At 33.3% G+C, this 22,668-nt stretch overlaps 1 protein-coding gene across 2 annotated transcripts in view; it reads right to left on the bottom strand.

The window, feature by feature from the left end:
• Positions 1 to 6,057: 6,057 nt before the first annotated feature.
• CEP120 (centrosomal protein 120) overlaps positions 6,058 to 22,668 on the bottom strand; it is a 116,883-nt gene continuing 100,272 nt past the window's right edge. For both annotated transcript variants that reach the window (XM_074205950.1, XM_074205951.1), the window contains exons 18-20: positions 20,056 to 20,154; positions 12,230 to 12,375; positions 6,058 to 9,963 (exon numbers count right to left, since the gene is read on the bottom strand). In XM_074205950.1, coding sequence (XP_074062051.1) covers positions 9,729 to 9,963; positions 12,230 to 12,375; positions 20,056 to 20,154 — 480 coding nt within the window. In that variant the 3' untranslated portion in view covers positions 6,058 to 9,728. The remainder of the gene's footprint in view (positions 9,964 to 12,229; positions 12,376 to 20,055; positions 20,155 to 22,668) is intronic.

Genomic DNA, 22,668 nt, shown 5'->3' with positions numbered 1-22,668 from the left:
GAGGAAGGTGTTTTCCTAATTATATGGAATAAATGAAATTGTCTTTTTCATAGTCATATTGTGATTGTCATCAATAGTTGTATTGATAGTCATCATCATCATTACTGTGAATGTTTATAACAGGGAGGATGATGGCTCCTTTAACAGTAATGGAAAAGCTAATTAGAGAATTCCCCTTAGAAATATTATGATATCCAGCTCTGATCAAATTTAGGACATATCTGGAAATACATATCATACCATATGGTCATTTTGAGTCACTTGAAATCTTTGTATCCTGACTTGAGAGACTCTTTAAATGCATACAGGCCAGAAGTAGGGGTTCTGGCTCTTCCAAAGTTTAGGGTGATCTAACTTCATCTTTGAGAAAATTAGAGAGGTGCCCTAATCAACATAACTTGCAGAAGACACCCAACTACCTACTATATACTGGCAGTCAAGTTACAATTATATCAAAAATCCCTCAATGGGTCCCTTGAATCATAATCTCCAGGTTACAGTAGGAATTGGGGTGATGGTGGGGTGGTAGAGAAAACTAATGAAAGTAACTCAAATAGAGGTGTTTGGAAGATGCTCCATTTGAGCTGGGTTAGTCCTGTAAAGGAACTGAGATAAATTTGTATGATGATTACTGTGGGTAAGGCCAAATGGAAACCATTGATGTTGCCTGAATTATCCCATGAAAAATATTGGGTGGTAGAAATATGTCGTCCTTAGTGATAAGTGATGAGATGAAGGAAGCAGAATTTGGGGACAAATGTAAACTTCTTGTCTGGGCCAGGAATTTAAGTTTCTTTGACAGAAATAGTATTCAGGTTAATACATCAATATCCATTTCACTGAAGTGTTAACTACAATCTCAGTAACTCTTAAACTGGTTACCTTTTTATACATCAGATAAATAGCTCTATGTAAGATCTTCTGATTATCACAATTTTCTAAAAATAATAATGCAGGTTCTAGTACTGCAAGAATCAACCTGGCTAGAAATAAAAAATGAACCTGTGATGAATTCAAAATAACAAAACCTAACAGTTCACAAGGGATATCTGAGGAGAAGAATAGAACAATGAAAACTGAAGCATGGTTTTATTGACATTTCAAAACACATTTTATAGGGTACATTACCCTTCCATGACTGATTGATATTCAACAAATGTTAAATAATAACATGAAAGCATAATGTTAAAACATAATTCTGTTTAATATTTTGGCTATTGCAACTATTTTTAAATCTAAGAAACTGGGAATGAAGGGATGATAAGTACTCATCCTAATGTTTTATAAATATATACTTGACTAAATATTTTAATCATGAAAAAGGATTGCTTCATACAAATGGTGTCCATGTATTCATTAGGTTACTTGAGAAAAGAAAAGTATTTATCTATAAATTGTGGGTGAAACTTTTCCAAAAAAAAAAATGTATTATTGATGGGCACTACCTTTAGTTCTCTTGTATTATAAATGACAGCTTTAATAATCTTTTAAAATACAGAACAATTTCTGTACTTTATGAATAAAATGATTATCTGACAAAAACTCTAGGGGGGGTGACTGTACATTAATATATCAGAAAGCCAATAAATTATTTTTCCATGAATTAATCTTTCAAAGCAGAATTTCCCCCCTTCTTGTCTGAGCGCCAAACTCCTGACTCCACGAGAAACTTCATATCTGCAGAGTAGACATCTGGAAAAACATTTCTAATGAAAACACTAATATAACCCCCTGGAGAAGCAAATGAAACAGGATCTAAGTATATAGCCGCCTATCTACAGTTACATCTCTAACAATGGTGGATTACTATTTGGTGCCTTTTGTGACTAACACAACAGTCTGAAATAGCTCTTCTGGGTGTGGTAAATCAAATATTTTACGTTCTCAAACAATACTTTATGAATTTCCTTGCCACATCAAGTGACAAAGAAGGTAATAGCTTACATCTCTGGCCACTTCATCTTGAAAAAATGGCTCATTGTTTAGTAAGAAAGGGGTAATGGAGTGGGCAGAGCCAAGATGGAAACGAGATGTAATAATTCCCAGAAGCTCTCCCCCAGACCACTCCAAATGCCTTAAAATTAAGACTCGAACTGAATTCTAGAGGGGCAGAACTCACAGAAAGACTGAGAGAACAATTTTCCCACCCAAGACAACTTGGAAGATCTTTGGGAAGGGAGTGTTCCATCGGGGTTGAAAAGGATCCTGGAGAGTTCAAGCCCAAGAAAGGGGCAATGGTGACTTTACTGAAGTGACAAATGGGATTTGCTGTAGTTCATACTCTGGACTTCACTTTCCCAAACCCAATTTATGCTGACAAATTGGATCCCCAGATTATCTGGCTACTATTTCCCTTAAGAATACTATGACTGTGGAAAAATTGCTCTGAATCATTACTGATTACAGAAATTCAAATTAAGGCATCTCTGAGGTACAATCTCACACCTCTCAGATTGGCCAATATGACCAGAAAGGATAATGAATAATGTTGGAAGGGATGTGGGGAATCTGGGACACTAATCTAGGTGGAGTTGTGAACTCCTCCAACCTTTCTGGAGAGCAATTTGGAATTATGCCCAAAGGCAATAAAAATGTGCATATGCTTTGATCCAGCAATACCACCAGTGGGTCCATACTCAGAAGAGATCATGAAAAAGGGTAAAAACATCACTTGTACAAAAATATTCATAGCAGCTCTCTTTGTGGTAGCAAAGAATTAAAAATTGAGTGAATGTTCATCAATTGGGGAATGGCTTAACAAACTGTGGTATATGTATGTTATGGAACATTACTGTTCCAAGCAAATGGGATTTCAGAGAAGTCTAGAAAGACTTGCATGAACTTATGCTGAGCCAGATGAGCAGAAACAGGAACATTGTACCTTAACAGCAACATGGAGGTGATGATCAACCTTAATGGACTTGCTCATCATCAATGCAATAATGAGGGACAATTTTAGAGTACCTGTGATGGAGATTACTCTCTGTATCCAAAAAAAGAATTGCAGAGCTTAAACAAAGACCAAAGTCTATTATCTTCATTTTTTTTAAAGTATGTCATGTACTACATAATTTTGCTATCTCTAATATTTTATTTTCTTCTCAAGAATATTATTTATCTCAATACATTCAATTTTGATCAATGAATAGCATGGAAACAACGTAAAGATTATCAGACTGCCTTCTGTGGGGGATGGGGGAAGGGAAGGAGGTTGGGAGAAAAATTGTAAAATTCAAAACCTTAATGATAGGTAGAAACTTTTAAGGTATATAATTGTAAAACAAATAAAATATTTTTAAAAAGAGTACTATGACTAACCCCGAGGAATTGAGGTATATTAGAATGCTACTGCTCATGAGCTCCCATCTGATGTGATCTGCCCAAATCCAAATGTTCAGTTAATAGCTTTCCAAAATCAATTAACCAATGAACATCAATTATCTTTTTTTATAGGTTTTTTTTGCAAGGCAATAGGGTTAAGTGACTTGCCCAAGGCCACACAGCTGGAGAATTATTAAGTGTCTGAGGCTGGATTTGAACTCAGGTCCTCCTGACTCCAGGGCCGGTGCTCTATCCACTGCACCACCTAGCTGCCCCTCATCAATTACCTTTTACAAAAGATACTTAATGAGAAGATACAGCAAGGACAAGAGCCAATCTACTCTGCCAAAAATATCCTCTTTCCTCTACATACTCAATCCCTGGGGGGAAAATGGATTAAACTTAAAATCTTTGCTACTTCGTGGTCCAGGGAGACCCTTCTCAGAATCTACTGAATTTAGCACAGCAGTAGGGTACAGTGTCTTAGAAGCTGGATTGGACTCCAGAGCTAGATCCTCAAAGTCAGCTCTCAACTAGGCTCAATAATTACATCTATCAGAGGACTCTGCAACTGATTTCAATTCCTGGATCTCTGATGATTCTTCCATCCTTTAAAAATTTACAAGCTTATAACCTGGTCCATTTTTTCCAAAATTCAGTTATCTTATATGAGAAAAAAGAAACTATAGAGAAGGAAGAAACATTTCATGGACACATGATACCCAGATGACCAACCAGATCACGGTTGTTCTTGTATCACCTGCTAAAAAGAAACAAAGAGTTTGCCCATTCAAGCATTCTTTATGCATACCGAGTTCTGATTCAACACTTGATTAAAAGGTTTCCAGTCACCAGTTTATGGACCAACAGGAAAGAAGCAGAAGATGCTTATGCTTTCTCTGAAAATAGGGAGGGAAAAGGCTCCTCTGTTATATACTTCCCACAGAAGTTACTGGACTAGACAGTCTCAATAAATTAGTTCCTAAAGAATAAATATCCTTAGTAATTGATTTGAATTCTCTTGCCATTAGAAGTGATTCTACTCTTTTTTGATCCAGCACAAGAATCATTATATTAATTACAAAGAAGTTTTACCATACTCCTATCTCATCACTTACCTTAACTCAATTATACACTTAGGTGAAAGACAAAAAGAATGAAGGAGAGAGAAACAACTTAAGTATCTGCCATTCTGTTCAGTATATGACATGAATCTTATCTCTCAGTTGGACTCAGTTACCAAATGTCTCTCATAATATCAATGCCTTGCTGTTCTGATTGTGAATCTATTTTCTCTACTTTCAATGTATCTACAATCTATTCATTCTGTTTAGGCTAACAGTACTAATGACAACAGCCTTAATTGGCTTTCCTAAGCATTCTTAGTCCAATTAAAAAAAAGGCTCTGCCATGTAGCCTTTGATTTCCTTGTACTCTCTTGCCTCATGGTGAAACAGAATAAACAGTTATGTGGTGGTATATCACACTCCAATACACACATGTGTGAAGTCATTTTTCCCAGACTATTTTTCTCCTAATCATCAGTTTTATTGCCAGCTAAGGTATTTTTTCTTTTATTTGAGAAGTCCCATTATTTACTTCTCACTCCAACAACTACATCTAATTGGAGTCAAAATAAAATTTAGAATTATTTCCATAGTAACCACTTCAGTTAACGTCTCTGATGAGATTTTAGCCCCTTTCCAACTACAAATGTTTATAAACTTTTTCCTATCCCTGGACCTCTTAGTGGTTTAAGGGATCTTCTTCCTATAAACAACCTAGTCTCTACATACCTGCCATCACATACCTCTCCCCCTTAATCAATCAACTCCAGTGACTCCCTATTACCTCAAGTACTAAATATAAAGGTCTATGGCATTGAAATCTCATCATCATTTGGTACCTTTCCTTCTTTCCAATCATACACTCTACTCTTTTCGATGTACTCTAAGACACAGCTACACTGGTCCATTTGCTGTTCCTTGTACAACAACAACAACAACAACAACAATAACAATAATAATACAATTCAACTGTTCCCATGCCTTTGCTCTCTCCAATTTCTTAAATGGTCTCCTTCCTTATTTGTCTCTTAGTCTTTTTCAAGACTCATTTAAAATATTAACTTCTGCAGGCTTTTCCTTGTATCTTCTTCCAGCTGTTAAGAGATTTCTCTTCTCAACAGCTATCTACTTATTGTATCCATCTATTTTCATTTTACCTATCTACCAGAATATAAATTCCTTGAGGGCAGGAGCTAGTTTTTGCATTCCTTTATATCCTAGACTCCTAGTACATGTGGTTTAGTCATGTCCTACTTTTTTACGATACTGTGGTCCAAACTGTCCTTAGGGTTTTCTTGGCAAAGATAATGGGGCAGTTTGTCATTTTCTCATTCAATGGAATTAAGGCAAACAGAAGTTAAGTCACAATCCAGTCAGTGTCTGAGATCAAATTTGAACTCAAGTCTTCCACAATTCAGGTCCAGCATTTTTAAATCACTGAGCCAATCTAGCTGCTTTGACACATAGTAAGTGATCAGTGTTTGTTGAATGACTAGAATTCCCAGTTGACTTCATGAACCATTTTGAATGCTGTATTTTATAATTTCACAATCCTAATTTGTTGTGCTCTCCTGCCTCTTCCATATTATCTTCTATTTACATTGTATATATATATATATATATATATATATATATATATATATGTTTATCTGTGTATGAATTGTTTCTCCTCAGTAGAATGCAAGCTCCTTGAAAGTTTGGAATATATTTTATTTTTGTATCCCCATTGCCTAATACTGTGTTTGAAATAAACATATTAAGAGCTTTTTAAATACTAATTGAATCGAGACAGGTAAATGATTTTCTATGAGACAACAACTTTACTGTAACAGCCTGCAGACAATAAAGATGAAACCTTCTTTTCAGATGTCATTATTCTAATAGCATCAATCATCAAAAGACAATAGACTCTCTTTTAAGAGATACTTAATCATTTCATCCCTACTGGAACCTCCATTTTACAGAAGTGGTTGCAGGGGGAGAGATCTTCCAAAATGGGAAGGCTGTTGGATTATGATGGAGAGATACTAGAATAAGAAATGGAGTCCAAAAAGAAAACTTAGCAGTGAATATGGTTGGCCTGGCTACTTTTCTTAAAATGGAAATTCTAGGCATAACCAACTAATTAGGAAGGGACGGCAGCAATAGAGTAATCTTTCAGGATGAGAAGGCTTGGTTAGTTAGAATGTAAGTTTCTTAAGGGCAAGGATTGTTTTTGTGTTTGTGCCTAGAACTGTGCTGTGCAGAGAATAAGCTTAATTAAAGGCCTGTCAAAATGATTTTCAAACACTGTACAAATCTCTCTTTACATTTATATTATTTTATTCAAGTTTAGAAGTGAGGTAATGGATGAATACTCCTGACCATTCCTATGTTTAAAATTAGAGTACTTATTTTAAAGTTTTCTGAGACAAATACCAACAATCAAGAGATTATTCATTATTCAATTCACTTTTTGTTATAAGAATTAAACAAGTGCTCATTTTCACTAGCCTTTAAATGATGTCCAGATTCATGTTACATCAACTTCAAGTACATTTAACTTTTTATAACACACTTGATTTGTAGGCTAAAGATGCATTTCCACAATCAAAAAGTAGAAACTTTAGAAACAATTATCAATATAGTAAGATTTCAGCATGAAAGAATGAGTTAGCATGTAACCTAAAGCATATCATTTTTTTTAAAACCACATGCCAAGACCCAACACATTTCAATGGTGAAGTGGAACAGCTATGTAGGGGTGATGACATCAGTGCCCAGAAAAGGATCCTATAATTGTACATGATGTCAACAAGGCAGATTCCAACCTGTATTCTCAGTATTCCAGAACAGTAAGTAACAACAGTGATTAGGCCACTTTGCCAAGGCACTGTTGAATCACCTACCCTAGTTATTTTTAAAATACCTTAGGATAAACAGCTAGACAAGCGCTGCTGTGATAACACACCAATAGTGTGAAATCTATTTTTTATTAAATATCATAAATATACTTCAGAGAAGGATCTTTCAAAGAGCAATCTTGAAGACAAATGGACCACTAAGGGAGGTCACTCTGGCATTATCTGCTTTTCATTTGAATCACTGTTAATAGGAAGTAATGTACAATGAATATCTTAATCATATTTTATCAATTTTATATATGACTTATATGTTATTCACCAATATTTATTTCACAAACTAAACATTAAAGATAAACAAGAAAATATTTCTCCCCACCTCCCAATACATTTGATGATGGGAGACTATTATAGAAAAGAAAAAAAGCAAATTCTAATTTTCAGTTGAAAATTTTTTTAACAAGATGAATCTTATTTTCTCTGAACATGATTTAAATAGATTATTACTATCTTGTTTTCTTACAATTAAAAACATAAGGTGGCTAAGTAGCCAAGGGGTGGATCTGGAGTCAGGACTACCTGAGTTCAAATCTGGCCTCAGACACTTAATAATTACCTAGCTGTGTGGCCTTGGGCAAGCCACCAAACCCCATTGCCTTGAAAAAAACCTAAAAAAAAAAAAATCTACCATTGTCATTTGGAATGGTTGATGCTGACTCAAAAAGTATTGAAATATTAGACCCTCACCATTATGAAAAAACATAAAAATGACAAAAACTAATCTTACTGAGAACATTTCACCCACATTATCTAGAAGCAAAAGGCACATAATTAAACAAACATACTACTTAAAAATTCAAAAGTGCATAAAATTCTGATTTTATTTGTTAAATTACATAGGGAAAAAAAACACTCAGGCAAAGTAAACCACACATTCATTTTAGAATATCCTTTCTTTTTTAGGTTTCTGCTCATGTTTGAACACCGAGAAACTGAAAGAAAATAATGACAATCTTTTCAACAAGTATTCCTTCAAACATACAAAAAGATTACAATTCCATTCAAGTGGCACAAAATCAGAGAAAATATGCAATCATAATTAAGATTTTAAAATCCTGTGATTCATATATTCACCATTCCTTTATCCATTATTTTCATATCTTTACATTTACTTACTGTCATGTTGTTTTTAGGCAACTAGCACTTTGTTCAAAAAATAAAAACAAAAATTGAAATAATTCTTTTAAAGAAGTTTACACAAAAAAAGAAATTTAGATCATGTTCAAAATGCTCTATATTGACTTTGTAGAGATTACTGTTAAGCAGAATATATCCTTCTCCAAAGGGTCAAATTTTTGAATTACTTCATTTTGGAATTCATAAAACTGACCTAAATAATAAAAATTTTGAGTACACTGATAAAATATATTGTAAAAAGGAGGCAAAAAATACTGCTCTGGGAACAAAACTTAAAGAGTTCTGAATCAGTACAATGCCTGGCTCTGAGGAAAACAACAGAAAGAAACACGTGGAGTTTTACAGACTTGGCGCTATGAAGAATCCAATGAATTATTTTCATTTACTTAAGAAAAAGGCTAAATAAAAGGGAGAAAAATTAGTATCGATTTTCATTCATTTATTTTTTTCAGCTTAAGTCTTTAAAATGCCTGTTTCCCCACTGAACAACAAAAGATTTGTACTAGTATATTACTTTTACTGAAATAAGGGAATATCTCTAATTCTAATAGAAAACAACTCCATCTTGTATGTGGGACTAGGAAGAAAAAAAACAATTATCAAGATTTTTTTCTAAAAGATTTAGAGTAAAATACTTCAAAAATGTAAACATGAGTTCAATGGATCTTGTAACTTCAAAAAAACCTCAAACCTATTATAATAGTATTAAAAGAAATAGGCTGATTGAATATTTATTATTTTGCTGCCTATTACTGAACATGGCTTCTCTGAACTGAACATACTGCTTTCTGCTTAAAGGCATTAGCTACAACTGTAACATAGTTATGGAAAAAAAGGCATATTGCCTAAAAAAGTTAAAATAAAACTTACTATATTTACAACTGGTCTAAATTCTAAGATATTTACATACATGTAAAAGGACACATAATTTATAAAGTGCAACATATATTTTTTGGCTCAATATATAAAATTATGTCTCTGGGAATTACTGCAGTCATCTTTTCCTAGACAAATTTAGTGAAAAACTATTTTAAAGTTAGTCTTGAAATGACAGATTATGAGAAACACTGAAAAGTTGCTTAGTGAGTGAGCATATAAAAAGAAATTACAAATAAAACCAGTGTGGGAGAGATATAATAGATTTAAAGTAAATAAAATCCAAATAAATAATATATAACAAAAAAATCTTTTCATAGATGTGAAAAAAGAAAACAGCTTTTTAAAAACATTTTCCTACTTTCACAGTTTTATAATGAAATTAAAACTCAAATTCAAAGTCTTAGTAAAGATTATCCAAATGTCATTAATTACTGGTACTGCTTTTGGCCAAAGCTTCTCTGATCTGACGGTCAAGTTCACTTATTATTCGATCCTCATGATTATACACACCCGTTCTCATCAAAGTATCCCTTTCTTCTATTAGGCGAGTCAGATAATCATCCAAATCTTCTTCAAAAGCCTTTCCACCCAGGCTCTCTGTTTTTCCACTTGCAATCTCTTTGGAATTCTGGAACTGTTCTGAGTCTTGTTTCCTTAACCTGAAAAACAGAAACAAAATTCCACTCTGATAGAAAACTACTTCTCTATTTTGGTACCCATAAACTACATTACAAATTATTTGATAGCAAAACAAACTTCACTAAATCAAGTTGTCAACAAAGGCTGAAAAAAAGGAAAGGTAAAGGAATGTCAATGTTTTTATTTGGGTTATCTAATTTTTGGAGGATATCATTTGCCTATATTTCACTTTTCCTTTTAATAGGTCTGTCTTTCCCCCTGAGAAAAGACTATTTTATATCTTTTATACCCAGCATATAGCAGAAAGATCCTTAATATTTGCTTAGTTGATTTGAAAGAGAACATTGCTACTAAATTATTTCTATAAGTCAAACTTTCTGTTACAATCATTAATTCTTAAAAGTTGGAAGAACTCTAGAAGATAGTAACAAAATTATATGCCTTCTGCTTGAATACTTCTAATGACAGAGTTCTCAGTGCTTCATTTCATTTCATTTTTGGACAGTTTTTATCCTTACTCTACAGGCCTAAGTCAGTCAAATAAATGGAAGAACATATATTTTCCTGCAGAGGATCAAAGATTTGGAACTACAAAGGGCCTTGGAGCTTATCTAGTTCAACCTCTTCCTCATATGGATGAGGAAATCAAAGCTAGTGACTTCTCAAGGACATGCAGATAGTAAAAAGAACTGGGATTCTCTGATTTCAGTCTTCTGATTACAAAAGTCAGCACTCTGTCTACTACAGATAGCTAGGTGGTACAGACAGGGACTGGGTAGAGCACAGGACCTGGAGTCAGGAAGAATCTTGAGTTGAAAATTTACTAGCTGAATGACTCTGGACAAATCACTTAACCTCTGTGTGTTTTTCCTCATCCTTAACATGGGAATAAAAGTAGCTCTTCCCTCCAATGATTGTTGTAAACATCAAATGAAATAAAAACCATAAAGAGCTTAGTACAATGCCTGGCACAGAGTAAGAACTAGCTATTATGATTATAATACTATCCTGCCTTAGTTATTTCAGGATAGTCATCATTACCACTCAATTTTTCTTCAGTTAAAAATCTCTTAACTCCCTCAACGAATTTGTGTATCCCTGATCCTTCACTATGCTGGTAGCTCTCCTCTGCATGTGTTCTAGTTTGCCAACTCTCAAAAAAAATGGACACATTACTCTACATGTGATCTGACCAGGGCAGAATCTTCCACCCTCTTTTGATATGGACATTATATTATTATAATGAAGCCCAGTAATCAATTAATTTTTTTAAATGAAACACAAAAACCCCATATATAGATTTACAGCTGTGGTTACTATTGCTATTTTTCACATGAAATGTTATCATATATGGTCTTCCTTCTCCTGGATTTAAATAACTTTTTTATTTTTTAATTTGGGGGGGGTAGGAGGAGTCAATAAGAGTCACACAGTTACTAAGTGTCAAATGTGTGAGGCTGGGTTTGAACTCAGGTCCTCCTTTCTCCAGAACTGGTACTATATCCACGGTGCTATGTAGGTTCTGTGATATAAGTAATTTAAAAGAAAATCTAGACACAAGAATAATCATTATTATTAATAATATTAATAATTAATAATAATAATTCTTAATAATCATATACTTATTAAAGTTCATCCGGTTGGTTTCGCTCAACATTCCATAATGCTATCTTTTAAAATTGTGGTTTTGTTGTCATGTTCGTTGTTTTGGCTACAAATCTGAGAAGGAGGTCCTCTTAGCTTTTTCTTTGAAGTCACAGTTAAAAATATTTCCCAGGACACTGCTAAGAAGATATGTGACCTATCCTAAGTGGACCAACACATCAACTTTTACCCAAGTTGACATCTACCTATGCATTAATCAACACTCTAGATTTGGCTGTCAATCAGTTTTGAATCCAGCTAGCTGTGCTATCATCTAAACTTTAGATTCTAAAAGATATTTTATTAGCTTGGTACCTTACAATATAATCAGATACTTTATTACACACTAAATTAAGATAAATCATATCCACTGCATTCCCCAGCTAGCTAGCTAGTAGCTATATTAAGAAAGGAAATAAAGTTAGTTTGACACATGCTAATGAACTTATGATGACTCTTAGTTATTATTTCTTTCTTTGATAATATCAAAAATAGTCAAGAAACAATTAGCCAAATGCTCAGACATATGACACTTTAAAAATTACTTATAATCTATAAATTGCTTATAATTCAAGATTATTTTAGCACAAACTATGACTTATTAGCAGTTTCTCATTTCAAAACTGAATAGTCATACTATACCTGTTAAGTTCATTTCTTATATCTAATAGTTCTTGTCGTTCAGTTTTCATTGTATCTTTCTCTTCTGCTGCCAGATAACGTAATCTCATGTGTTCCAGCTCTTCCTGCTGTTTTTTTAGACGGGCCATTTGATTTTCTTGCTCACGCTAAAAAGATCATTAAACACTTATTATTAAAGAATAAGCACATTTCAATTTAAGTCTCTGACTTGGAATTATATATTTTTTTGCAATTCACATAGTAATATAGCACTTTTACTTTAAAATCAAATGTCATTTCTTCATTAGGTAAAACCATTCTGGCAAATTTTTGGCAGAACATGGATGAGAACAGCTTAGAGGGAATAACCAAGGATGGGCTGTGATCTGCATCACTGTCACAAACTCCAGCACTGATGAAATCAAATGAGTTTGCGTAATATTAGGTTAATTTATTTTTTCTCATTATAGAAACAACACAATCCTCATAAATACAATTCTATTAAACATCAGTATCAAACTGTTATAAACAATAAAAATCACTATCAGCAGCAATTACCTACATTATCTTAAGCAAAAGAAAGCAAATATATTCCGTTGTAACACAAAAATACTACTTGATGGAACTCCTGAATTTCTAACAGTTTAGTTCAATAAGAATCTCATAATTCTACATTTAAGACTATCTCCAGATAACTTGATAGCTCATTCACAGAATAATCAGTATGATGGATTTTGATCTTAAGCACTTCTATCCCTTTCAAGCACTTTCAAGCCTTCTTGTTATACTGTCTTATTTGATGATCTCATCTATTACCCTGGATTCAATTATTAACTTTATGCAGATGATTCCTAAATCTATAAATTCAGAATTAACTTCTCTCCTGAGTTTGTTCTGCACCTAAAAATGTGTCTTTTTTTATTTCAAATTCAAGAGGCATCTCAAATGTCAATAAAAGTCAATAAAAAGAAATCACATTTCCCTCCAAACGTTCTCTTTTTCAAACTTATCTAATATTGTACTAGATATTATCATCTATCTATCCAAGTAGACCTCAGGGATTATTATCAAATTCACACTTTCACTCTTGCCATTTATCTAATTTGGTGCCAAGTCTTCTTATTTCTACTTTTTATGTAGACTCTGTTTTCCTTCTTTTCCTAACATAAACATTACCCCAGTTCAGGGTGGACTACAAAATAGCTTTCTGCTTCAAGTCTCTCCCTACTTCAATATATTATACTCATTCACCTATCAAAGTGATTTTTCTAAAGCACACAGGGTCTCTTCCCTTTTCTTCTCTCCCCTCCATCCATAAACTCCAGGGGCTCCCTATTTAGTAACTTCAGGATCAAATAAAAAAAAGTTTATTTTGGGTTTTTTAAGCAACCTTAACAACCTGGCTCCTTCATATCTTTCTGGTTTTTCAGGTTCTCTATTTCTCAGTGACAGTGGCTTCCTTGCTGTTCCTGAGACAAGTCCATCTCTCAGCTCACATTTTCACTGTTCCCCCATGCCTGAAATTCCTTCCCTTCTCATGTTCATCTAGTGTTTTCTTTGGATGATTTTCTTGGTCCCCTCCCTTAACACCAGTGCCTTCCTCCTAAGGTTCTCTCTTAGTTTATCCTTTTCATACCTTATTTGTACAAAATTGTTTGTATGTTCTCTTGCCAAATAGACCAAGATTGCCCTTTTTTATATTCCTAAAAAGGTTAGTCTGGTGTCAGGCACTTAAATACTTCTGAGTATCAATGACTTCTTTGAGCTATAAATCTTATAGTGGATTTCAATATTTCTCCTCCAGTCATCCCCTCTTCTAATTTTAATCTTACTGTCAAGGACTCTAGTATCCTCCTAGTCACACAAGTTCAAAACGAATGTTGTCACCCTCAAATACATACACCCCCCACAATGCTGCTGCTATCATCATCCTCCCTGGTGAAGGCCCCTATCACCTCATGCTTACACTCTTGCAATAGCCTGATGTTGCTCTCCTTGCCCCAAGTCTTTCCCCACTCAAGTCCATCCTTCCCTCTGCTACCAAAGCGATCTTCTTAAAGCAAATATCAACATGACCCCACCCTCCAACCACCAAGTTTCAAATTACCTCTACAATCAAAAATTAAATTGTTTGGCTTTTAATACCCCTTAAAATCTTGCCGTTCCTAGCTTCCTGTTTTCTTTTACTTTATTCCCATCCATGTGTACTTTGTGTTTCTCCCAATTCACTGGCAGTCCTCTATTTCTGGAATATCTCCTTTCTCGCTTCCACTTCCTGGTTTTTCCCCCCAAGTCTCAGGTAAAATTCTACTTTCTATAAAATGCCTTTCCTGGTTTCGTTAATGCCAATGCCTTCCCTCTGAGACTATCTCCAATTTAACCTGAATAGATCTTGTTTGTAGTCTGTTTATATATTGTGATCTCAGGATTTCCCTTAGAGGCTAGAGTAATTTTGCTTTTCCTTGTATCCCCAGGGCTTAGCTTAAAGCCTAGGTATGAAGAAAATTCTTATGAATGCTTACTGAAATCTACTATAGATAAAAAAGTAATTAATTTTGTTTTTTACTATGAAAGCTACAGGTAGAGAGATATGGGATTAAAAAAACATTAAGTCATATTTATCTAATGCTAATTTCTATATTTCATACACTTAACATCTAAAAAATTGCCACTGGGAAAAACTGGCCTATGGAATCATATTTCTGCTCCCAGTTAAGTGACTTGCCAGTTCTATTGCAAATTTGTAAAAAAAAATTCCCTTAATAGTTCTTCTATCAGAACAGTAAAATATATGAAGTTCTTCAGCTAAAATCAATCACCAAGACCTTTAACTTAGGGAATATCTAAAATAGTGCAAGGATACAGATGAAATCAGATTTTTTTAAGTGAAAGTTTGCATCAGCATCCTAGTTTACTTAAATTGACCATGAAAACCACATTTTTAACATCTTCCCTTAAGTAAACCAAAAATCAAATTAAACTAAAAAAAAAGAAAAATTTTAAGTGTTATTTTTTATTCTGAGAGAACTGAAGTTCTAGATAAGTGGGCATAAAATTATTTACATTTTCTGTGGTACTGCCTACTTACTAAATGCAACTCACTGGTAATACGTGAATGGCTGATACTCATTAAATGCTTACTAAATTGAATCACTAATTTGGGTCTTAAGTTATAAATTTTATTAATCCTTGAGAAATTTATTATGTCATTGTTTACCCAATCCAAACTGAATTCCTTAATTTTAAAATAAAGTTCCTAAATTAAGGAATTTTCACCTTTCTCCAAAACTTATTTTGAATGATTTAGAAAATCTTACTAATAAAACATTTAAAAGAAAAATAAAATTAAGAACTGGTAAAAAAAAATTCTCCTTGCTGCCAGGTGCTCTGGGTAAAAAACTCTTCCATCAAGAGAGCACAATCTTTATTTTGCCATTGCTGCCTATAAATCTGGAGGGAAGATGTAAACATACATATATACTAGACTAAACAATAGCTAAAAAGTGGCCACTACTCACAGATACCAAGCAAGTCTGTGGGAAAAACTTATAACTGAAGCTAAGGAACTCAAGTCAAGTTTTCTGAAAATAACCCAGAGCTGACAAGTCAGTAGGAGGGCCTGGATGGTTTCAAGACACAGTTTTTAACCAAGACTTGGCCTTCCAACCGTTTTTTTTTTTAAACAAAGATTTATATCCCATCTTTGGCTAAATTACTTATAAATTAATCAAATTAATTACTCTCAGTGGATAAGCAAGAGACTGGACCAGACAGCACCCATGTCAGCCAATGAAGTCTGTGTTTTTTTAAACAATATATCAGCTTGTTTTTAAACAGATCTATAGTGAACATATATGGCAAAGAACTTAAATGCAAAAATTCAGGACTGTTTCCTTTCTCAGAAAATATTCTGAGTTTTAACATATAATGAAAATATTTAATTTTCTAAACTAGAGAGGTAAAACTACATATTTCTTTCAAAAGTAATTTACTTTTTCTTAAAAAAAATATACACAGTTGCCACTTCTTCACATGTAGTAGCTAAATTAACAAGATACTAAAGGGTACCCAAAATTCTTTTAGGTATCTGAAAGACTGTTCAGCACTAAAGAAGTGACGTACCCCATCCCAGAAAAGGAGGCACTCGGGAAACATTTTTTGCTTACTTTCTTCTTAAATTAATTGAGAGGTATATTTTGATTTAAAAAAAAAACTTGAGAACACATCAAATTTAGTACAGTGGGGAGTAAAAAGAGAAAACTAAATTGCCTCTGAAGTTTCCAACAATGTATGCCATTTTATAATTGGTATTACACTTCACCCCATGATAACAAACAGAATGTCTAGGTATTATTTACTTAATTTCAAAGTTAGAAAACATATTTTGTGTTTCACTAATACTGTCACAGCTGTGGTTTAGCTTAACAAAGAAATCTTATAATTTTGAAACAGTGACTTTTATAGTGGCAAAGCAGAGGAAAAGAGAATTTTTCTAAATACTTAAGCTAATAGATTATGCTTTTTTAATTCACAAATTGACTGTACTAGGTCACCTTTGAGTAATGGAAAGCTCTGTTTAAACATTTCTTTGGCAATGGGCATAAAGCATTAGATCTCATTTCTACAACTTGCCAGCTGGGTTTTGTCATTAACATTTATTAACCATCTACGATAGGGCTTTCAACGTCTAATCCACATGATACAAATGTTTTGTATGGTCCTCCAGAGGGTTTTGGTGTGACAAATTACTGGCATGGATTACATCCCCGTGGCTATACACCAGAGGCAATGCAAAATTAACATGGTACTAATCCAATTTAAACAAGAAATTGTACAAACTATCCTCTGAACAAAAACAGATCAAGAATTCCAATTTTATATTTAATCTGCAATAAATGTGTTTTTAATCAAGAGTTTTTGGAAAAATTCTGAAGTGATTTTCACACCAATGAAAAGTGACAGCCTGTCCAAGTTCAAATTTAAACTTTCACCTACACAACATCACAATTTGTTAAGCACTAACAAAATTCATCGAATTTCTTTACCCTTTTCCTAGAGTGGTGCTTCTCAAGCTGTGATCTAAAACTAATGTTTCAGTACAAAATGGTAAAGAACAGACTGTTAAAGCCATAAATTTTTCAGATTAAAAAAAAGAACAAAATTATTTTACTTTCTCATGTCTTAAATTCTAAAAGCAGATTGTTTAAAAAATTGTAGCAATATTTTATATATATATATATGTGTGTGTATATATATATATATATATATATATATATATATATAGAGAGAGAGAGAGAGAGAGAGAGAGAGAGAGAGAGAGAGAGAGAGTGAGTGAGTGTTAGTTATGAATGCCATTCAGAAGGTGAAATTTTTCCCATGGATAATTTTGATTGTCAATAAATTATTGCTTATAAGTAAAGTAATATTATTGCATATTTCTTCAAAATATATTAACAAAAGGGGCAATGTTGCAGAAAGGAGGTTTGCTTTAGGACCTAGGCCCTTAGATGTGAACTCAGGTTAAGACACCTACCTTCTTTGGGCCTCCAAAGAGTTGGTTAAATTATGGAGACCTATAATCCTATAAAGCCTATCCTAATCAAACTGATCAAAACTGCCTTTCTATATTAACAACCACCTTTTACTCTATTACCATCAAAAAAAAGTAAACACAGTTTAGTTTTGTGAATTACTCTATTAAGAAATTAGTAAATCTCAATCTGGTTTGCATAATATTATTCACTCTTTTGAATGTGATATCTGTACCCACTGTCTCCATTTTCTTCCCATCTACTCTTTTTTTAACAATGTAATCTGTCTTTCATACTTATTTTCTCAGAATTATTACCATGACTTCCTCTTGGACAAATTTAACAACAGGCCTTTTCTCAGTTTCCTCCTTTTTACTATTCTGACTGCATCTGAAACACTCCCTTATTCCCCTTCTTTTTGAAATTTATTTTACCTTGGTTTCTGTGACACTAGAGCTGTTCAGGTTTCCTCTTATCATTTTTCTATTACCTACCGGTATATGTGCATTACCTTATATGTAACATTTTTTACATAACCTCTCATTAAATTTATTTCCATTGTTCAAACTGTTTGTTGATAGTTCTCAAATCTACAAACTTTACTCTTTTTGGTTTCTAAGTTACAGATGAATATGGGACATTTCTTGCAATTAGTATATCTAAAAGAAAATAGATCTTTTCATTCCAAAACTACACTTTCCAACTTCCTAATATTACTACACCAACATCTAAAAATCCTGTTTTTTAGACTTCCAAAGCTATTTTCAACTTTTTCTCATTCATCATGAGCAACTATTAACCCTATAGCTTGTTGATTTTTTTTAGTACGTAATTCTTCAAAGGCGCTTCTCAATTTCTATAGCCATAACAAGTAATATCCTGGTATAGGACCCTCAGTATTTCTTGCCTGGAACAATCTAACAGCTTTAAAGTTGATCACATTTCATTTATTCATTCTTCACAATTAAAATTTATTAACTTTCCCTTCTAAACAGGAGGCTCCAGGAAGGCAGTTTAGCTTTATTTTTTTTTTAACAGTCCCCATTTGTGGTACTTTGTAAACACTAATTGACAAAATCTTTAATCATACTTAATACAGCTTTACATGTACATGTTAAATACCATTTGATAATCATGAAGAAAGATTAGGGGGAAAAAAACAAACAAGATAGAGCTTATATGCCAGAATAAAAATATAGATGCTGGACAAAAGCCAAATTTAGGTTAGGATGAAAATGAATCATGACTAGCTTTTAAGATGTTAAAATGTTTAGATCACCTAGATTAGCCTCAAAATAAAGAACCTTGTTTGCACCATATCTGACCATAATAATTTGAAAATCACCCTCAATTCCAGTTGGGTCCACTTTGCTCACATGTTACTTTGAAAGCTTTCCATAAGAGTTTGTGTTTGAGTATTTTGTCTCATAATTGTAAATAGCCCCCACATGTCCCTCTGACAGATGTCCCTGCTCTCAGGCTCTTTCTTTCGTGACATTGTTTTCCAGTGGGGGGGGGGGGGGGGGAAGCAAATGAAAATAAACTAAGAAAAACTAAAATGTTTTTTCACACTTTATTTTTTCCCAAATATGAAACAATCCTGTTTAAGTCCTTTATTAAGTCACCATATGTCCCTATGAATTAAAAGTTATATTCTTAAATTTCTGACAACACATGGGGACAAGGGAAAGGATGAGATATATTAAATGGGAGACTGTCTACATAATAATCCTCATTTTCTCCATTTTAAACAAAGGACCCCATAGTCTCCCTAGTCTCCCTAGAAAAGAAACTCAGGGGTGGCTAGGTAGCGTAGTGGATAAAGCACTGGCCTTGGAGTCAGGAGTACCTGGGTTCAAATCCGGTCTCAGACACTTAATAATTACCTAGCTGTGTGGCCTTGGGCAAGCCACTTAACCCCATTTGCCTTGCAAAAAAAAAAAAAAAAAACAACTAAAAAAAAGAAAAAAAACTCAGCAAAAAGGGGGGGGGGGCAGCAGTTAGTTATAAGTAAAACTTGAAGGAGAAATATAGCTTAGTGAATCACGGACATAAAGACATATTCCAAACATCCCATGGGTGAGAGTAGAGAAAGATGGCTAATCAGTTAAAAATAGAAGCACAAAGTGGTTTTAATTTCAAATAAAGAATAGTACTCTAAAATTTAGAAGGAAAAAAGTTCCTATACCTAAAAATAAACTGTTTTGAATTTTAGAAGTCTGACAAGAACTAACATAACACCAAATGTATGAACCTAAAAAATTAAAAAGAAAAATCAAACACTAAAACAAAAACAAAGTTCAATGAACTACATACCTGCTTTAATCTTGCAAGTTCTTTCAGAGCTCGACTCCATTGCTGCTTATAATGTAGTTTAGACTTAGTTGCTGATTCCAACTTTCTTTCAAGTTCAACCTAATAGTAATTAAAATCATATCAAATGAAACGCTATGCCGCAGTACACAATCACTGAAAGATAATATACACAAAGAGTCTGCCTAAAGAAAAGAGTTTATGTAGTGTAACAAATGACATAATCTAAAACTGTTATATAATTTAGTATAAATATTATGGCACATGAACATTTTCTTGTTTAAAATATAGCCTTATTTTTATGGTCTAACAGCCTATACACAAAGGACCTAGATTAGTGTAAGCCTCCAGACAGTTACTATAAATGTGTTTAATATATGTATATTACATAAAGATCTTTTGTGTGGTAAAAAAACACTCCTTTTTTTCTATTTAAAAAAAAAAACAGCTTTGTTAGCATTCCAAGTTAGTTGGCACTCTGGATTCTTAGAAACAAATTATTCCTTTGGATAAAAGCCTCTGTGTGGAATTTGGTTCTATAATATAAAAGAAAATTAAGAGGACTGGTATAAATTGTTTTTATAATTTCATTTTGTAAAATCCTGGACCAGAAAAAACTGAATGAATGTTTTTATCAAAAGTCAGGTTACTAAGGAAAAGTGTAGAGTCAAAAGTACTTGAAGAAAGCTCTAAAGTAAACATCAACTAAAAGGGAAAAATGTCTTTAACACAATGTGTATGGCTTTTATTTTCAATTGTTTCTCAACTATATAAAGAAAAACATTAAAATTGTTTAATAAAAAAATGATTATTTTTACTTGCAGCAGGCAATCTGTTGTGCATGAACTGGAGCCAACTTGGCTATGCTTTTGGAATGTACTTTCTCAAAGTCTCAAACCACGTACCAAGCAAATTAATGAAGCCAACAGACAGTTTTACTATTTAAGTGATAATGTAAAAATGTGCCTGTTAAGAGTAAAATAGTGGTTTAACAAGCCAGCTTTTTAATGCAAAATAATCCAATTTTTCCCACACCACTCCCAACATTTTTTATAAAATAAAGACTCTTCATTATCCAAAAAAAATCAATCTTTAGAAAATTCATCTGTAAATAATATGGTAAAGCCTAATGTCAAATTCCAGTTAATATTAACTATTTTGTTACCTATACACAAACATATAAACATACATATCATAAGTAATGTGTTCACTATTTTGTTATGGGTCTTTATGGTTCACAAATTTGTATTTTCACATTAAATTGGATTTCACATTAAAACTTATTCATCCTTGTTGAGTAATAATATTGGAGAGAAAGCCCCATAATAAAAGAAAAGATTGGGTTTTTTGGTTTGTTTCTGCTACTCTAAAATATTCAGGGAAAAAACCTGCCTTGTCTGACTTCTAAAGGGTTTAAAATGAAATTCTGAATGTTCATGGATTTCTTATTCTATTCATTATTTCACCAGGAGGGGCAAGTTAACATATAAATTTATTACAACTGTAATAGTTCAACATTTGGTTCTTTTTTTTCTGGTCTATTAAGCAACTGCACAGTTCTGTATATGTTTTTAATCAAATAAGCATTTATTAAACACCTAATGTGTCAGACACTATGCTAGGTGCTAGAAGATACAAATACAAAATCAACAGAGTTCCTACCCTCAAGCAACTTAGATTTTACCAAGCCAATACACATCTACAGACAAATGAAGAAGATATACAAAATAAATGGCGGGGGCCACTCACAAACAGACCTCTTGTAAATGGTGGTGCATGAACTGAATCTTGAAGGAGGATAGAGATTTTTAAGGGGCAGAGAGGATGAGGGAGTATTCAGTATATCATGTACCAAGAAAAGCAACCAGCCCAGTCTGCCTGAATATACAGTTCATGAATGAGAATAATGTATATTCATTCAAGAAATGTAGATTGGATTCAGATTGTAAAGGTTTTGAAATATTAAACAAGGAGTCTGTATTTGATCTTAAAGGCAACAGAGAATCACTGATGTTCACTGAGTAGAGGAGTGACTGTCATATCTATAATTTAAGACAATCAATTTGACAACTGTGTGGAGGAGGGATTGGAGTAAGGAAGCACTGAAAGCTGGAAAAGTTCAATCAGAAGTGATTCTAATAGTCTAGGTCAAAAATGATGAGGGTCTGAATTAGGAAGGTGACTATATGAACAGTAAGATGGGACAGAGGTAAGAGATTCAGAGAAGGTAGATTTGGTGAGATTTGACAACTGACTGAATAAAAATGAGGGTGAGGGAAAAAAATGAGAAAAAGAGTGAAGAATTTGGATTTGAAAGAACTGTCAGTGGTTCCTTCAACAAAAATAAGGACAATCGTTTACCTTGCTAGTGTGCCTTTTAGGGTCCTTATCAACCTTTCCTTCTGCCCTGCAGTTGAACCAAGCTACATGTTCCCTCCTCTCTGTATTGTCTTTGAGAACAGGGACTCTACTGATTTTCTATCTGTATCCCTAAGGCACTTAATGTTAGCATTTTTTCCTCTGACTTTTCTCCTGAATTCTGGTCTCATATCATCAACTGCCGATTATCTCATATATATCACAAACTCAACATGCAAAAAAAAAAAAGCTTATTAT

Source organism: Macrotis lagotis, chromosome X, assembly GCF_037893015.1.
Source record: "Macrotis lagotis isolate mMagLag1 chromosome X, bilby.v1.9.chrom.fasta, whole genome shotgun sequence".
Classification (NCBI taxonomy): domain Eukaryota; kingdom Metazoa; phylum Chordata; class Mammalia; order Peramelemorphia; family Peramelidae; genus Macrotis; species Macrotis lagotis.
This window is presented reverse-complemented; position numbering and strand designations above follow the sequence as displayed.